The 19,335-nt window shown below is 44.1% G+C and overlaps 1 protein-coding gene across 2 annotated transcripts in view; it reads right to left on the reverse strand.

The window, feature by feature from the left end:
* Positions 1-417: 417 nt before the first annotated feature.
* Positions 418-19,335, reverse strand: part of PRIMA1 (proline rich membrane anchor 1) — a 51,794-nt gene continuing 32,876 nt past the window's right edge. For both annotated transcript variants that reach the window (XM_075282457.1, XM_075282456.1), the window contains exon 5: positions 418-2,604. In XM_075282457.1, coding sequence (XP_075138558.1) covers positions 2,532-2,604 — 73 coding nt within the window. In that variant the 3' untranslated portion in view covers positions 418-2,531. The remainder of the gene's footprint in view (positions 2,605-19,335) is intronic.

The raw sequence follows: 19,335 nt of genomic DNA on the forward strand, positions 1-19,335 counted from the left end.
TATGTATAATTCACTTGCTGCAGTTTCCAAAAATGTGACAGTTTTGGAAATCATATCATTTCCACTGCAGGTATTTTTCTGCAATGTGTGGATGGGATTTGCTCAAATCAGGGACGGTAAAATGCAGTGGTTTTTGCCACGTGGGGCTTCAACCTTAGTGTTCACTCACATAACAAAAGGAATGGGAAATATATAGGAAGTCATTATTTGTCTTACCTTTTGCACAATCCACTCCTGGCTTTAGTTAAATTATAATGCAAAAAATCTGCAACAAAGAAAGCTGCGTTTCCGCAACATGATGTCTTGAGAACAGAAGCAGCGTGAACCCTAATGCAGATATAATGTCCCCCCCCTCCGATGGAAAATGAATACAAAGCCTAAATATAACTTCAATATATTTTATTTATTATAACTGAGTATAGTGAGTTACCCTACCAGGATCCACGCATATTAAAACAATCTTTTCATCATTGCACGTGCTGCACTAAGCTGTGAAGATTGCGGAATACATGAAAATGAATAGTCGTCCATGACACAGAATGATAGGTCACATTTATAAGGGGGATATCACTTCAGGCTGCAGAGGAGGGGCCAGCAGTAGCGAAGGCTGAACGGAGAAGATATATGAACACTCAAACTGTGTATGATATGGGGATTCTCTATGAGATTTCATTTGTAGACCGTCTAATTCCACGATGAGTAATATTCAAAATCCATATAGTTATGTGATAGTTGTTACAAGTATTTGGGCTTAATATAGTTTTATTGAATTTTTTTTGAGTTATATGTTTACGTGCTAAGCTGATACTGCGCCAAGATGGCTGCTGGAAGATAGAAAATCTATAGACTTTAGTACACAGATTGTATTAGTGGTAGACACCTGTTCTATAGGATGAGCCAAACATAAGGAACATGTTGACCTGTTATTTCACACAACAGCCATTTGTAAGATGGTAGACTTCAAGATTGCAGACCATCAGATGAGTAAGGTTTTCTGTAAAATTTTATAATGTCGCTGATAAAGTAACTTGAAGTTCTCGGTACCCAATGCAAAAATCTGTAATGGAGCCTCTACCTTGTACCATTTAGAATAGTGGCATATATAGAAGTGAAATAACTCTATAGCAAGTATCAAGCTTGACCCTCTTTATGGTGCTGGGTTTTGCCATCAAAGATAATATGATATGATGTTTGCTCAAGACTTTCCATGACCCTTTGCTCAATTCTACACCCTGTTTCAGAGTCCTGTTCCAGGTTCCCACATTATAACAGTTAAGGGAATGGGATCATTTAAAGGTCCCCAGGGGACATATATGTTAGGCTATGTTTGTGGTTCCAGGCGTTTTACTCATCCTATAACTCTGTCTATGTGGTCACCGGACATGATGGGATGTCCCATGAAGACCACTGAAGTATTAATGAGCTGGAATCTGATGGAAAAGTGATGGCCCATCAATACTGCTGATTCACTATCATACTGCTATGTAACCCATAGGATCCAATCAGAATCATTATTATTCAAAAGCAATTTTTACAGAATGAAAGCCAAAATCTGATTGGTTGCTATGAGTCATAGAACTATTTGCACGCGTAACACCATTGCAATTAACCCTTACACATTAAGACAGGACTGAGGCTTCATCCACTCCAGCTGTGGAATCAAATACATAAATAGACGTTCAACGTAAAGTGTGTATTTAAAGCACCGAGAAACTGCTATGGTACCCTTAACCCATCGAGTGCCAGTTAAGTCCATCAAAGAATATGTAGGGTTTCCACATGTGGTCTTCATCAAATAATGCTCCCATTGGAAATGCTTGTACAATTTGTAAGAATGGCAGGTAGTGCTAGACAAGAACCTTAGAATGTTCCCTAACTACAACAATTTATCCACTGTCCATGCATGGTATGTAATAGCCGCCAATTCTCTTGATCATGTCATCAGGTCAGTCGAAGACATTTCCCGTTTTGGAAAGCACTTGTCTGGCACTTCCTTCCCATAGGGCTTTGGTCAACTTGTATCGTCTCCCTTTGTGAGATACTGTGTCGTCCCTTTCCTAGGTTCTTGCTTTTGGGTTATTGCATAGTAGTGATACCGCTTTTGTGTTCCCTTAATATTAAGTGCATGCAATTTTGTGGATATATTTTTACATTTAGGGCCTGTCCTATAATAAAATAAAATAAGGTTTGTATTCCAGGGTATGAAAATCCTGTGCATGCAGGTGATGCTGTCCACCTTCGCTTCATGTTGGACCTCTGCTAGTTCCAGAGCCCTGCGTGAGCAGTCATTATTGAGAGCGGACTCATACAGTAAGAGTTCCATTGTGAGGTTCTCCTTCCAAAGCTCTGGGTGACAGTTTTTATGCTTCACATAGGTGCTCCACAAAAGCCAGCGCAGATCATCTCTATGCCTGGCTCTCTTCGGACAGAACTTTTTAATCCTCCCCCCTCCAAAGCAAAAGTTCAACACCTCCAAGAGGATGCACATGAGGAGGGGAGGCTGTGTGGCCATGGTACTTGGTACTCGACTTCTAGGCTGTTTCGAGGGTCATTGCATATTCAGTGGCCCGGGTCGTACCATTTTCATCTTTATGAAGTGGTTTCCTTAAGCAAAGATGAAGGATGAAAAAAATGGGAATAAATGTTATTACACCAATGTAACAGGAAGGAAAATGTCATCATCAATCAATAACAATTATATTAATTATTAGTTTGTTTTCATCCCAGTATTGATCCCAAGTTACATGCAGTGTCATACTCCAGAGCTGCACTCAGTATTCTGCTGGTGGAGTCAATTTGTACATAGATTACTGATGCTAGGTTCACATGTGCACTTGGGTTTCCATTTTTCGGGTCCTCTTGGGGACCTTAAAGCGGAAACCCAATCTGTTTAAAAAGCAGTTACCTGCAGAAACCTGCAGATCCCATAGACTATTACAGGGTATACCAGGTTTCCACCCCAAAAAATGTGGAGAGAAATGTCCTGCTTTCAGGACTTTTCTCTCTGCATTTTTCAAGCGGAATAGGGGATGAAAATGGAAAAACCAGTAAAATACTGTGACCAACTTTGGATGGAACTGAGGATGAAAACATCATGTAAATTATGGTCGGTGTGAGATATGTAAAAACAGTATTTAGAAAGTTACTTTAAGGCAGAATTCCCTCATTGTGGAAACGCTGCTTTTTTTGTTACAGATTATGTTTGGGTTTTTTAAGCCAAAAGCAAGAATGGCTACAAAAGGAATGGGAGATATAGGAAGTTCTTATATTTCTACCTTTTGCTCAATCCACTCCTGACTTTGGCTCAAAAAACTGCAACTAAATCTGCAAAAAATAAAGCTGCATTTCCGCAACATGGGGCTTTAGCCTTTGGGAGGCATTTCAATCTGAAAGACTCCCTAAGTCATACCCATGTGGTCACAAATTGTGAAATCATTGCTGAGATAATCATTCCCTTATGGATATGCAACCACGTCATGTGGCCTTGGTGGTAGTTGTCTAACAAAGCACTTTTATGTGTTTAGATACAGAATAAGGACAGTGAAATTAATTTTTGCCCCTGGTGATGCAAAGCCTGCTTACAGGCTTGGTGAATTAAAATTATTTGCCCTCCACACAGCTGTCTATAGGTAAATTTGGCATATCATGCCCTGCCCTTGATGCCCTTAAAGAGGACCTTTCATGTCCTCATAAATGTGTGGTGAATTCAGCGCACTGTCGGCTTTCCCGGCATGTGCCCCAGGGCTGTAGATATCGATGCCATTACTTTTGGCACCAATATCTCCCCACTGTCAGAAGGGTATTCCTCAGAGCTCAGTGTCATCTCTGGGCTGTGAGGAACTCCCCTCCCTGACTGTTCTCTAATATAGCCTTGCACTCAGCTCCGCACCTCCCATGAAGCGACTGCTTCAGGCGGCACTATGCTAGGGCCCCGGGGAGGGCGGCATTTTTGCTTACCTAAGCCAGTCCAGGACAAGATGTCCTGGACTGGCTTAGCACCGAGCGGTGGATTGGGGAGGCCCTGTGGATGCAGCGCTGCTCCAGCGGCCTCCCATTACGCTCAGGCAGAGAGTAGGTACTCTCCCTGCCTGCTCTCTGCCTGCTAACACCGCTAAGCCCCGCCCCCTTTGCTCTGCCCCCTCCTCCCAGGGTGGGGGGAGCGGCTTTCTGTCGTCCGCCTCGGGCGGCGAAAAGTGCAGGTTCACCCTTGCTTGTACTGTCAGAAGTGGGGTTCCTTACCGCTAAGCAGTGACACTGAGCTCTGAGCCCTTTGATAGTAGGAGATATTGGTGCTGAAATTAATGGCACCAATATCTCCAGCACCAGGGCACATACCGGGAAAACTGACAGTGCACTAAATTTAGCTTTGTATTGGTACATAGTACTGCACCTCTATGAGGACATTATACGTCCTCTTTAAGGCCCTAGAAGGCATTATTATTATTAGTTTTAGAGACAATTTGGACCTGAATCCTTTTAAAACTATATGAAAACATTACAGTGAAGACAGCAACTTGTAACTCAGTGGCCAACAAAACAGGATTCTATTAGTTTTTGGAACTGAAGTATGCTATTTAGTATGGTTAATATGAGGACAATGGAAGGGTAAATTGCTATGATAATAACACTGGTTGGGGGTACTGTTTCAAGTCATCACCTGTAAAGGGGGATTATGTCTTCAGTAAAGGAGATCTTGTCTTCCTAGGAAAGCAAGGGGCTGAGAAAAAAAATCAGATGCAGACTCCATTACTCTAAGACAGTGATTTCCAGTGTGTGACTCTCCAGCAGTGGTGAAACTGTAATTCCCAACATGTTAACTAGAAATTGGTTTAACACATAGTGTGTAACACTATCAGCCCTCCTAGGAACCTATCTAATTTGTAGCTCCCTATGGCAAACACAGTCAAAGTTATGTCAAAGTGAACATGACATTTATGTCTATAGAAAGACGGATGGTAGGAAGTGGACACAATCTCCTACTTCAACCATATACCACTCACCATATGCCACTCACTTTTGCAGATTTTAACATTTGAAGAATTGGCTTTTCAGAAAAAATAAGCCACCAAAAATTATATTAGTTTATGGGAGCAGAACCACAGAGCCACACCAATTTCGTGTTGCTATTGAAAGAAGCATAGTGGGACTGTTTGCTTTTTTTTTTTTTTTTTTGCTTTATTTCAAGCAGTTGCAAGCACCACTGGCAATTTGAAGAAAAATTTATGGCACATTATCAGAGTGCCTGTCAATTGAAAGGTGAAATGATTAAGAATTAACTTAATGAAAAAGCATATTGTCCCTATATAGGAGGAGATGCAGCGCCAATGAGTGATAATTACAGAATTTTAAGAAAAATTACGTATTACAACAGAGAAGGAGCACAACTAGAACCCTGACTCAACATATGTGTTTCACTGCTTTCAAAAACATCTTTATTTTCAATAAGTTCAACACTGCAACTACTGGTGAGGCTGTCAAGACCAGAAGTAGTGCTGCTGTTGCCAACCATATTTTTATTGTTAGTACTTGCACAAGTGTTCCCCCCGCCTCATTTTGCCTGTCCCTGTCCTGTTTTTTTCCAGTTAGGGAGCGTTCACACTACCGTCGGTGTCCGACATGTAGTGTCCGCTCCTAGTGTCCGCTCAAAATCTGTCACGGACACTAGGAGCGGACACTAGATGTGTCCGTGACACCTGTCATTCACTTTAATGGGCATCGGGTGCGTTCTTTTGCACTCCGTGCCCGTCCTTTCCTGTCCGCAAGAGAAGATGTCCGACTTCTCAAGCGGACAGAAAAACCCTGCATGCAGGGTTTTTCTGTCCGCTTGAGAAGTCGGACATCTTCTCTTGCGGACAGGAAAGGACGGGCACGGAGTGCAAAAGAACGCACCCGATGCCCATTAAAGTGAATGACAGGTGTCACGGACACATCTAGTGTCCGCTCCTAGTGTCCGTGACAGATTTTGAGCGGACACTACATGTCGGACACCGACGGTAGTGTGAACGCCCCCTTATTTTACAGTACATTACTTAATTAGTAATTGCCAACAATTCTGACACTGTATGTCTTTTATTTTTACATAAACTACATGAAGAAAAATAGCAAAGCACTAAATGGGTTACCTGGTCAGTGAGTATATAACTGCATCAGTCAGAAGGGTAATGTCAGGTAGAGAGTGTGATTCTGAGATCCAATCAGAGGCAGCCAACATCACAGCTCAAAATCACACCCCTTACCTGCTCCTGCCTGACACCGCCCCCCTGAGAGTACACATTCTAAGAGCGTGTTCACACTGGGTTTTTTGGGCCGGATTTTGACACGGAATTTGTGTCAGAATCCGGTTAAAAAACCCGCCTCCCATTGAAATCAATCAGAGCCGGTCTTCTCCTTTTTCCATGAGCAGAAAAAAGTAGCGACCTTCTCTTTCTTCAGGTGGATTCCGCGGCTCCCTCTCAATTAGGTCCATGCATTTGGGCCTAATCCGGAGCGGAATGCCGCGACTGGATGCCGGTTCAATGCACCAGCATCCAGTTGTGACTAGTTGTTTTTTGGACCGGAATCTGAGGTGGCCTCCGCGTCAAATTCTGGTCCAAAAAACTCAGGTGTGAACCTGGCCTAAACTTCATATCAGGAAAAACAAACATCATTGATTGCTCAGGAACAGTGGGGGCTAAAGAGAAAATTTCAACTGTTTCAGAATCAGTGAAGCAGCCTCTATTCATTGATGTAAAGAGCTGGATCTATAAGAGGTGGTGAAAGGTCCTCTTTAACAAACAGAGAATTTTCAGGTTAGCAGGCTGTGTAACACTTTTTATTGAGTGAGCCAAAAACAAAACCCCCTTAAAGGGATCCTGTCATTAAAACTCAATTTTTTCTCACTAACACATCAGAATAGCCTTAAGAAAGGCTATTCTTCTGCTACCTGTAGATGTCTTCTCCGCGACGCTGTTCAGTATAAATCCCGGTTTTCGTCGGTATGCATCTTGTTCCGGCACAGGCTTCAAACATCTAGGCCTTAAGCCTAAGGCAAAGTTGACATGCCCACCGGCCACAAGAAAATGGCTGCATACAATACTGTGTAAGCGGTCATTTTCTTGTGGCCAGCGGGCATGCGCAGTCAGCTTTGCCCTAGGCCTAGAAGTTTGAAGCCAGCGCCGGAAGAAGACGCGTGAAGAGGATGTTCCTGAAGAAGATGGAGGCGGCGCTGGAGAGTTCTCTCACAACATTGGGGACGCTCCCAGTGCTGTTTGAGCGCTGGAGCCCACCCTCAGTGCTGCAAGAGAACTCATTTGCATATCAAAGAAAACCGGCGGCACGGAGAAGACATCTAAAGGTAGGAGAAGAATAGCTTTTCTTAAGGCTATTACAACATGTTAGTGAGAAAAAATTGAGTTTTAATGATGGGATCCCTTTAAGAAATAGAGATTTTTCAGATTAGCACAGGTGGAATCAGTGTTTTGCTGTTAGAACAACAGTTTGTATGTATTTGATGCAAAAAATTAAATTCATGCCCAAATAAATCCTTAAAAGGGTTGGCCACTTTAAGACCAATATTGACAAAGAAATGTACAATAAAAAGATATACAAGTTTCCAATATACTTTCTGTATCAATTCCTCACGGTTTTCTAGATTTCGGCTCGCTGTCATTCATTCTGTTACTTCTAGAGCAGGGGTAGGGAACGTACGGCTCTCCAGCTGTTGCAAAACTACAACTCCCAGCATGCATACTTGCTCTGTTGTTCTTGGAACCCCCATGGAAGTGAATGGAGCAAGATGGGAGTTGTAGTTTCACAGCAGCTGGAGAGCCGAAGGTTCCCTACCCCTGTTCTAGAGGATAAAACTCTGACCATGGTCATGTGATTTACGGTCCATGGTCATGTGATGAGCACACAGGTGCCGCTTGTTAGTCACATCACAATAATCAGACATCTGCCTGGTAATCAGCTGTGCACCTGTGACATCACAATGACTCAAAGACACATCTTCTGTATTTTTACTGCATTATACAGGTGGCAGGGGCCATTTTAGTCTGTCCAAGACAAATATTCATTTCAATGTGGAATATTCAGGTCAAAACCTGGCTGGGAACAAATTAGTTTGCCCTTCTCTAATGGCAACTGTAGTTTCATCACAGCTGACAAGACACTGGCTGGAAACCGCTGCCATAAGGTTTCTTCGTTCATCTTGATATACCATGAAGAATGGGAGCATCTCTATTACATCTAAAGGCTACAAACTGGTACTGACCTAATATGTCTCACACAAGTAAGGGATTTTTACAATGTATTAGTATTTTTTGGGAGCTAAACACAGCTATTGTAATAATTTTATTTTCACGTTAAAGGGGTTGTCCCATCACAAGGATCCTATCTATACTAAAGCTAATTTAACCATAAATAAGAACACTCAACCCACCACTTACTATACCCCCTTGTACTATTCAATAATGTATAATCTCTCTCTATATTGCACAGTATTAATCCCCATAGTGGCCCCTGCACACAGTAATATGCTCCATAGTGGGCCCTGCACACAGTATTATTCACTATAGTGACTACTGTGGGGCATAATACTGTGTGCAGGGGTCATTATGGGGCATAATATTGTGTGCAGGAATGCAGGTAGGGAGAGAGTGAGGGTCTTCGGGAAGGGGGGCAGATGAAGCCTCTCTCTGCTGGTCCAGTACAGCTCCTTTGTGCAAAACAGCATCATGTTAAGCACACATGCTGTGATACACCCCTGAGTGGAGCAGATGAAGCCTCTCTCTGCTGGTCCAGTACAAGTGTCATCACGAAACTAATCATGGATATTACACCTCATGTAGCAGAGATCAGCGCTCATCTCTGATGCTTGGAGAGTTCAGTACAGAGAACAGAAGCGGTTCGGCACCCTACCCCTCGAGTCCCAGTTACAACTGTAACTCCCAGTTGCTTTTGTTGCCTGTGTGGGGAATCGCTCAGGTAGATGCTTGTAGCAGTGCAGGAAACAGGGACACAGACACTGGGTTGCACACAAGTTCAGTCTATATTCACTTGCAGTGCATTAACTGCCTTTGCAAAGGCACAAATAACCAAAACAAAAGCCTTCTCGGCTGAAAACTAACTAAACATAAGAAAACTTTTCCCTGACTATACAGGAGCCTGGCTACCAGACTCCCGCCTTGGCAACAACAATGGGTGGCACAGTACCTGCTCTGTAGATACAGTTTGGATAGGTGAGCTCTGTCAGTGTGGAGCCACATTGCTAGTCCTCACACACAGACTAATTTCAGGTCTTGATTAGTCAGCTGACCTCCCTGGTGTGGGTCTTTACCAAACACCCTTTAGCTGCCTGGCTGGAACATACCGGTCTTCCCAGACCACACCCTTCACTTTCTCACACCTACCATGTCAAATGTTTGCTTAACATGATGCTGTTTTGCACAGAGGAGTTGTGTATGTGAGGGCCTAGAGACAAGGGTCCTGATATAGGTGATTAGCTGTCCAGATCCAGAAGGACATGACAGGTGAATAGATGATATCCAGTGGGCAGAGCAGTGAAAAGTCAACTGATGAGTGTAGTGCCAGTGTCACAATGTAGTGGTGACTGGTGAGTAGGTGTAGGAACAGTACTGTATTTGTCTGTCAATCATAAGCTGACAGACAGACTGTGTTAGATAACCCCCTTGGATAGGGGAAATTCCTAGTGAATGGGGAGGTTAGTGTGATATGTGCTCGTAGACAGGGTGCAGCCCATGTGGTGTTCCGTTTTTGCTCCTGTGGTTGTCAGAGAAAGTAATTGTTGAGTGGAGGGGCATATAAAGTGGTGGAAACTATCCTCTTCCATAGTTGTGGCTTATGTGGAGGGCATGTAATAATAAAGTGTTTGCTTTGTATATTGTATATAGTGACTCAGCGGTTGCGCTGTAGTGCTGTAAAATTGTATTAGATTACTGTGAATGTAATTGTTACTGCTTAGTCATGGTGCCAATTCTTGTTCTTTGCTATCTGCTGTGCTGTGAATGGCGTTTTTCATACTTCCCAAAGTACAGTCTATGCATGCTGTGACTTCATAGGTGGTTTCCCACAACTTTTGGTAGTCCAGTCTGGGATTTCATTCAGTTGTGAGAGTCTGTGGTAGTCTAGGAGTCAGGTCAGAAAGGAATGGAACATGCGGAGAGAAAAGTTAGATCACAATCTACTTTCCTGTCCGCATGACTCGTGCGGAGACCGTGCGAAAAGCACACGGACCCCATTATAGTCTGTGGGGTCCGTGGGCTTTCACTGCACACCACTTGTCAATGTGTTCGGTATTCCATTATGGGGGGCCCCCATGTGGACTCCCCCAAATGGATTACTGATGCAGATGTGAACCAGGCCTAACTGTCAGTGGTGGCCATTACCTGTGTTCGATGAAGCTGCTAGCAAACTACTGCCAAACTGCTGTGAAGTTTTTCTATAACTGAAACTACCTCAAGTATAGTGCCCAGTGATCAGGGGTGAACCATTTGTTTCTGCCGCCTGAGGCAGACGTCAGAAAGCCGCCGCCCCTCCCCCCCGGAGGAGGGTGCGGGGACAATCTGAAGGGGGCGGGGCCGAGCGGAGGGGACGTCTTTAGCAGGCAGAGAGAGGACCTGCTCTCTGCCTGAGCGTGAGGGGCGGCCACTGGAGCAGCGCTGCTCCAGCGGCCTCCCCAATCCACCGCTCAGTGATGGTCACCTTAAGCCAGTCCAGGACAGCTTGTCTGCAGAGCTGGGTAGTTGTCCATTACAGGCCTATCTGCCTAATAACGCAATGATAGGGGAGTACAGAGATTTCTTTACAAGATCTTGTCATTAGGGACTCTAGGAAAGCCAAGTGACTACTGTACAAGCTGGAGGCAGAAACGTTCCTGAATTCATGATACACAAGTTTCTCTGACTCGCGGGTTCCAAGGAATTAACTCACAGATGTTTGCCCCAGTTTATCATCCAACTATCCTGATATTTGAGCAAATTTTGCAAACGTTTTTCCTGAATCTATTAATTTTGACTGCGATAATGAATGGTTATTCTAAAATGAAATCGCCTCCCGCCTGTCCGCACGAGGTAAACGCCGCCGCAATTTATACAACATCAATCATGGCGGAGATGAGACTGACATATTTTTAAATGGAGACTGCAGACCTTTTCAAATCCTGACTGTAATGGAAGGAAATAACACGGATTGTCTGCAGACTGTATAATAAGAAGTTGGGTTACGGTACAATGGTTGTCAGCGGCAGACATACAAACGTTTGCATTTTCACCTGTGACATGACAGATCCAGCGCAGGCTTATTAATGGGAGGATTTGATAATCAGACAGCTCTTAAAATCTCCCCACGGAGAGAATCAGCAATTAGCAGAATGTAATGGAAGGGAAAAAAATCAATTCTATGCTGATGCTGTTCCCTGCAATTACATCAGGACTGGCGGAAACTGTTGCTGACCATATGGGTTACCGATTCCTTCTACTGGCATGGGGGTCAGCATACTCCATCCATTAGAAGTGATGAGATCTTCAGTATTGGTACCCATCTTTACATACGGGCTACCATATTATGTACAAAAAAAATTTCACACTTTTACGCTGTGATTTCCCCATGCTTTATACTGCAGCACTGTTCTTTGAGATCAGTGACTCCATCTTAGTTACACTGTCCATAGGAGTCAGTGGTAGTCAGAAACTGCTTCCTGTTTGAACAGAAGCTCAGAGAAGCCCAGACTTCTCTTCTGACCATCATCCGTGCTTTATTCTGCAGTGTATTGTGCAGTCCGTTCAGATTGGCTGTTGTGTATAACCACAAGCCTTGCAGGAAGCCAGTACATGGAGAGATGATTATATTACAGTAAGAACCAAATTAATATAAATGGCTTTATATTGCAATCATGTCTTACTAGGGTGGGGGAGCAAATTTTTACAGCACTCACAGTATAAACCATCCAGCGCAAAATGTCACTGAAAGGTGGAATCTCTTCCCAATTTATTTTTATTACCATCTGCCCTTCATCACTACAATAAAACAGACTCTCTATGCACGCGGTGTAGCCATAATAAATGACCTTATTATTTATAGTAAGTAACCATGGGGGTGGGGGAAGGATTTTAATATTTACAACCTCTCTTGGCCATAATCTCAACCCTGGCCAAGTGTTCCATCATTGTTCCATGCAATTGAGACTTGGGCAAAATAGTCGTGTGATGGTACCTGCCCTGCATGGTAAGCAGCTGATGACTACGGAGAGTCCGGTAACCATTTTGGGACTCGGGGTCATACACATGGCTATACCTGTACCGCTTCATCTGAAGGCTTTGAACTTGTGTCAGTGTTCTCTAAATATTACTCTGTGCCCTATAGCAACAAAGGCACAACAACCAGTAACTATTAATACACTTACCAGGCTGAAGAGGGGGGGGGGTCTGCAGAAATGGGCTGAGTCTGTATTAGCTTCAATAGTGTCATTAGATCAAAGTATACCGATTGACTACATTGAAATATTGTTGGCATGTGTGATAGTGGGGAGGTGCATTTGATAAGAGGTTTTAACTAGAGATGAGCAAGTACTGTTCGGATCACACATTGAAATGAATGGAAGCACCTGGTACTTCCGCTTTGACGCCGGCCGCTTAACCCCCCGCGTGCCGGCTACGTCCATTCATTTCAATGCGTGCGTGCTGTTCGGATCGGCTGATCCGAACAGTACTCGCTCATCTCTAGTTTTAACCCATTTCTAGAATAATCTATCAATGGCCTCAATGTTGTTGATGGAGGATGTCAGTTTGCAAGGATGAAGGTCCAGCATCAGGATAGGGGGTTCTAATAGAACCCTCCATTCCCACAGTATGCCCCTAGGGGCAGAAAACACTGGATTCTATCTAATATAGAATATCTTTGGTCTGTACAACCAGCGACATATTGTCCACCAGCATTAACCATGGTAAATGTCATGGAAAAATAAGTAACCAGAAAACATGAATGTTGGCACCAATAATGCCTAACAGTCCAACGGACTATAATAAGGTCCTTCAGGTTTCCATTATGGTATGCATTACTTAGCTGGTCATACCGCACTGTTTTAGCCATGATTTTTTATGTAATCTTCAATGAATGCAGTACAGGTCCAGCTGTATATAGCCCTTGTCTCTTACATCTCCTTGATTGAATGGAAATGGAAAGTATGCCTTCTTATGCTTAAATTTAACTAAATTTTCAGGCAATTTTCAATTTCTGATCGTTATTGTGTCATTGATAAATTTTGTAATATACTTTATTAACAAATTTTGGCTCCTTTTTGTGAAATTCAGCATTTTTATCATTAATAATAATAATAACTATTTCCCTTGCTTCTCTATTGAGAGCTGTATACAGACTTGTGTAGAATAAACAGAAAATGAGGGTAGGGAAGGGTCATTCCAAATAGTTATATATCAGCAGTATAAAGCACAGGAACTTGCTTTTGGTGTCATATGAAAGAGGAGATTATCTTCTTTCATATGCCAGTAAGATTGTAATAATTGTTTTATTTCCAGAGATATCACTGGTTTAAAACAATGTTGGGAATGGGATGTTTATGTGCAGATTCTTGTCATGTATCTGCCTTGTTACTGTTTTGCTCCTTGTGGTGGAAAAATCTTTTTCTTTATGTATTATAAATTACAATCTGTTCTCACATTCCCTAATAGCTCAGTGTGTTAGGTTGATTTCCAAGCGAAATATCACTGGTTCAAGTTGAGAATCAGCCATGAAGCTTTCCCAAGAAAAGAGGAACAGCACCATCCAGCTCATCGATAGCAGTCTCCCAGCCATGAAAATTGCCAAACTGCATCATGTGAGTGCCATGACAGTTGGAAGAATATGAAATGAAGTCCATCCATTGGATGATTTGGAGTGATGAGACAAAAGTCCATAGACTGGGATCTGATGGGTACATATGTGTCTGGAAGAAACAAGGTATAAGGCGGCTAACTGATTGAAGGAACCGTCAAGTTTAGTGGAGGAAGCCTGAGGCTTCACAGCCAAAGGCATTGGATACTTGACCAGGATTGATGGTAGTCTCAATACTGAGATATATGTGAGTACCCTACCATATGAGTTACTTTTTACACTCGAGTACTAGGGTTATGAAAAGGACAACACAGTGTCACAGCAGGACAGTGACCCACAGCACACGTTGATATTGCTGAAGAAATAATTTAATCACAATGAAGTAGAGGTGCTGGTTTGGCACCCACAGTCCCTAGAGCTCAACCCAATTGATCACTTGTGGGTAGAGTTGAAGAAAAGCTGTATTCGTACCCAAGTGACTCAACCAGCATACACCAATATTGGGAAGAGACCTGGGATTAGATTTTGGTAATGACATGCTTGAATCTGATTGAGAGCATGTCCAGAAGGATTCAGGCAGTGTTGAAAGCCATAGGCAGATCTACAAAATAATACAAATTAAAATTTAGATTTTTAGAAGAAATACAGTAACAATGCAGTAGTAATAGGTATGTAATGCACTCTGTTGGTTTATTGTGGAATTAGGGCCACAGTCTGTAAATTCCAAGTAAAAGGATTTCTACTTCCAACGTTGCTTAAGTGTTTTTCATTGCTCAAACACACGTGATATAGTAGAATAATAAACCAATGACGTTTCAGCCGCAATCCTGGCCTTCATCAAACTCTACTTGTATCTCAATGGTAAAAGCCTAAAGATGGCCGACAGATGTGTTATTTTCTTGGTAGGAACTCATGGTCAAAAGGGTTGTAATGAAATGAATTAATTTGATTGGCTTGATGTCTGGTATTGGTATATATCCTATGGGCAATTTTCAATAGTTCCTCTGAGTACTATGGGACACCAGGAGCTCATAGCAGAGACATGGAGTAAAGAAAGGAAGCAGTATCGGTGTTGGGATCTGCCCTGGTTACCCCAGCCTAGCGCCGTTCATAGCATTGGTGGCATGGTGAGAAGTGGTGAATGGGGACATACAATACCACACCCAACTTGTAGACAGGTGTGGCCTGGTTTCTTATAGAGAGCAGCCATGTTTCTTTAATCCTGGACAACTCCTTTAAGGTTCGCATTTATAATCCCAATGAGTGTAAATGCTTATCTCCTCAGAGACTCCGGGTTCTCCCACCCTCATCAAGATTTATTATTCATGTTGAAGCAAAGTTCTGGTCTTCTGCCATCTGCCTTCTCATCAATCACAATAAACCCAGTGTGCCATCACTGCAATGTTTTCCCCATCTCCCCACATGAATTCCCAGCGCTGCAATAAACGTGAGGATTCTGTGCATTCAGCCATGAAGTACAGGAAGCCTGTCACACAATCCCATATGACTATTCATAAACCCTTTCAGGGAAGATTCTCACAGCGCCCTAATACCTAATAGCAGAGATGGATGAAAATAATTGCAACTAGTGGTGAAAATATGAAACATTACCTTCAGAGAACACAGCAAGAGTCCAGCATGTGAAGGATGACTATTGGGTTAGTGTCACCACCATAGCATTGTCTTTTTTGGCTTATATCCTTAGTCACATTGTGAGGTTTGTTAAACAGAACCTTTCTCCACCTCCACCAATTCTAGTCCATAGCATCTGTTAATAGGCTTCGTTCCACTGTTTCTAGCGCAGTTGCAATTTTCTCTCTAGTTCCCACCTTACCTGAGTAACAAGAGTAGTTAGTTTTGATGCCTGATGTGATATTTAAGCTCTGTAATGTCAGAAGGGCAGTGTCAGGCAGGGGATGTGATTCAGAGCTCCAATCAGAGGCAGCCAGTGTAAGAGGTCAGAATCACACACCTTGCCTTCTCCTGCCTGACACCGCCCACCTGACAGTACAGAGCCTAAATAGTATATCAGACAGCAAAACTAACAGCATTGATTGCTTGGGAACGGAAGGGGCTAGAGAAAAAAAATTCCAACTGTGCCAGAATCAGTGGAGCAGCAATTAGAGCTGGACATTTTGGAGGTGGTGAAAGAGTCAGCCATTGACATACAGTATAGCATCCAATATGAGGAGTTAGAGGGTAGCTTTTTCTCCAAGATTATCATCATCAACATCATCATCAAGAATAAAAAAAAAATGTTCAGAAAATGCTAGTGTTCTGAGAAAACTACTCCCAATGCTGGATTAAAAAGAATGTATTCAATATTATTCAACAGTCTGGAATGGCCTATGGTCTATCCTCTGGCTGATCTATCCAGAAGGGCTAGGTTGAAGCTATATGGCCTCCCATCCCCTCCCCCCTTTCCCCAAAGACACTTGTCAGTAAACCTTTCTACTGCAAAGGTGAAGAATAGGGGTGATGATACTTATATTCCATAATAATTGGGACAGTAGTGTGAATCAAGCACAGAGTTGTCCTTACCAGTAAGGTCACTTCTCCTCTGCCCTTTCACTATAGTTCCATAGCATAAGAGTTATGTTTAGAGATGAGCGAACACTAAAATGTTCGAGGTTCGAAATTCGATTCGAACAGCCGCTCAATGTTCGAGTGTTCGAATGGGTTTCGAACCCCATTATAGTCTATGGGGAACATAAACTCGTTAAGGGGGAAACCCAAATTCGTGTCTGGAGGGTCACCAAGTCCACTATGACACCCCAGGAAATGATACCAACACCCTGGAATGACACTGGGACAGCAGGGGAAGCATGTCTGGGGGCATAAAAGTCACTTTATTTCATGGAAATCCCTGTCAGTTTGCGATTTTCGCAAGCTAACTTTTCCCCATAGAAATGCATTGGCCAGTGCTGATTGGCCAGAGTACGGAACTCGACCAATCAGCGCTGGCTCTGCTGGAGGAGGCGGAGTCTAAGATAGCTCCACACCAGTCTCCATTCAGGTCCGACCTTAGACTCCGCCTCCTCCGGCAGAGCCAGCGCTGATTGGCCGAAGGCTGGCCAATGCATTCCTATGCGAATGCAGACTTAGCAGTGCTGAGTCAGTTTTGCTCAACTACACATCTGATGCACACTCGGCACTGCTACATCAGATGTAGCAATCTGATGTAGCAGAGCCGAGGGTGCACTAGAACCCCTGTGCAAACTCAGTTCACGCTAATAGAATGCATTGGCCAGCGCTGATTGGCCAATGCATTCTATTAGCCCGATGAAGTAGAGCTGAATGTGTGTGCTAAGCACACACATTCAGCACTGCTTCATCAAGCCAATACAATGCATTAGCCAGTGCTGATTGGCCAGAGTACGGAATTCGGCCAATCAGCGCTGGCTCTGCTGGAGGAGGCGGAGTCTAAGGTCGGACCTGAATGGAGACTGGTGTGGAGCGATCTTAGACTCCGCCTCCTCCAGCAGAGCCAGCGCTGATTGGCCGAATTCCGTACTCTGGCCAATCAGCACTGGCTAATGCATTGTATTGGCGTGATGAAGCAGTGCTGAATGTGTGTGCTTAGCACACACATTCAGCTCTACTTCATCGGGCTAATAGAATGCATTGGCCAGCGCTGATTGGCCGAATTCCGTACTCTGGCCAATCAGTGCTGGCCAATGCATTCTATTAGCTTGATGAAGCAGAGTGTGCACAAGGGTTCAAGCGCACCCTCGGCTCTGATGTAGCAGAGCCGAGGCTGCACAAGGGTTCAAGCGCACCCTCGGCTCTGATGTAGGAGAGCCGAGGGTGCACTTGAACCCTTGTGCAGCCTCGGCTCTGCTACATCAGAGCCGAGGGTGCGCTTGAACCCTTGTGCACACTCTGCTTCATCAAGCTAATAGAATGCATTGGCCAGCGCTGATTGGCCAATGTATTCTATTAGCCTGATGAAGTAGAGCTGAATGTGTGTGCTAAGCACACACATTCAGCTCTACTTCATCGGGCTAATAGAATGCATTGGCCAGCGCTGATTGGCCAGAGTACGGAACTCGACCAATCAGCGCTGGCTCTGCTGGAGGAGGCGGAGTCTAAGATCGCTCCACACCAGTCTCCATTCAGGTCCGACCTTAGACTCCGCCTCCTCCAGCAGAGCCAGCGCTGATTGGCCGAATTCCGTACTCTGGCCAATCAGCACTGGCTAATGCATTGTATTGGCGTGATGAAGCAGTGCTGAATGTGTGTGCTTAGCACACACATTCAGCTCTACTTCATCGGGCTAATAGAATGCATTGGCCAATCAGCGCTGGCCAATGCATTCTATTAGCGTGAACTGAGTTTGCACAGGGGTTCTAGTGCACCCTCGGCTCTGCTACATCAGATTTCTACATCTGATGTAGCAGTGCCGAGTGTGCATCAGATGTGTAGTTGAGCAAAACTGACTCAGCACTGCTAAGTCTCTGCATTCGCATAGGAATGCATTGGCCAGCCTTCGGCCAATCAGCGCTGGCTCTGCCGGAGGAGGCGGAGTCTAAGGTCGGACCTGAATGGAGACTGGTGTGGAGCGATCTTAGACTCCGCCTCCTCCAGCAGAGCCAGCGCTGATTGGTCGAGTTCCGTACTCTGGCCAATCAGCGCTGGCCAATGCATTCTATTAGCCCGATGAAGTAGAGCTGAATGTGTGTGCTTAGCACACACATTCAGCTCTACTTCATCAGGCTAATAGAATACATTGGCCAATCAGCGCTGGCCAATGCATTCTATTAGCTTGATGAAGCAGAGTGTGCACAAGGGTTCAAGCGCACCCTCGGCTCTGATGTAGCAGAGCTGAGGGTGCACAAGGGTTCAAGTGCACCCTCGGCTCTCCTACATCAGAGCCGAGGGTGCGCTTGAACCCTTGTGCAGCCTCGGCTCTGCTACATCAGAGCCGAGGGTGCGCTTGAACCCTTGTGCACACTCTGCTTCATCAAGCTAATAGAATGCATTGGCCAGCACTGATTGGCCAGAGTACGGAATTCGGCCAATCAGCGCTGGCCAATGCATCCCTATGGGAAAAAGTTTATCTCACAAAAATCACAATTACACACCCGATAGAGCCCCAAAAAGTTATTTTTAATAACATTCCCCCCTAAATAAAGGTTATCCCTAGCTATCCCTGCCTGTACAGCTATCCCTGTCTCATAGTCACAAAGTTCACATTCTCATATGACCCGGATTTGAAATCCACTATTCGTCTAAAATGGAGGTCACCTGATTTCGGCAGCCAATGACTTTTTCCAATTTTTTTCAATGCCCCCAGTGTCGTAGTTCCTGTCCCACCTCCCCTGCGCTGTTATTGGTGCAAAAAAGGCGCCAGGGAAGGTGGGAGGGGAATCGAATTTTGGCGCACTTTACCACGTGGTGTTCGATTCGATTCGAACATGGCGAACACCCTGATATCCGATCGAACATGTGTTCGATAGAACACTGTTCGCTCATCTCTAGTTATGTTCAACAAAACAGCCTAGAACCATC

This window comes from Leptodactylus fuscus, chromosome 7 (genome assembly GCF_031893055.1).
Source record: "Leptodactylus fuscus isolate aLepFus1 chromosome 7, aLepFus1.hap2, whole genome shotgun sequence".
Lineage (NCBI taxonomy): Eukaryota > Metazoa > Chordata > Amphibia > Anura > Leptodactylidae > Leptodactylus > Leptodactylus fuscus.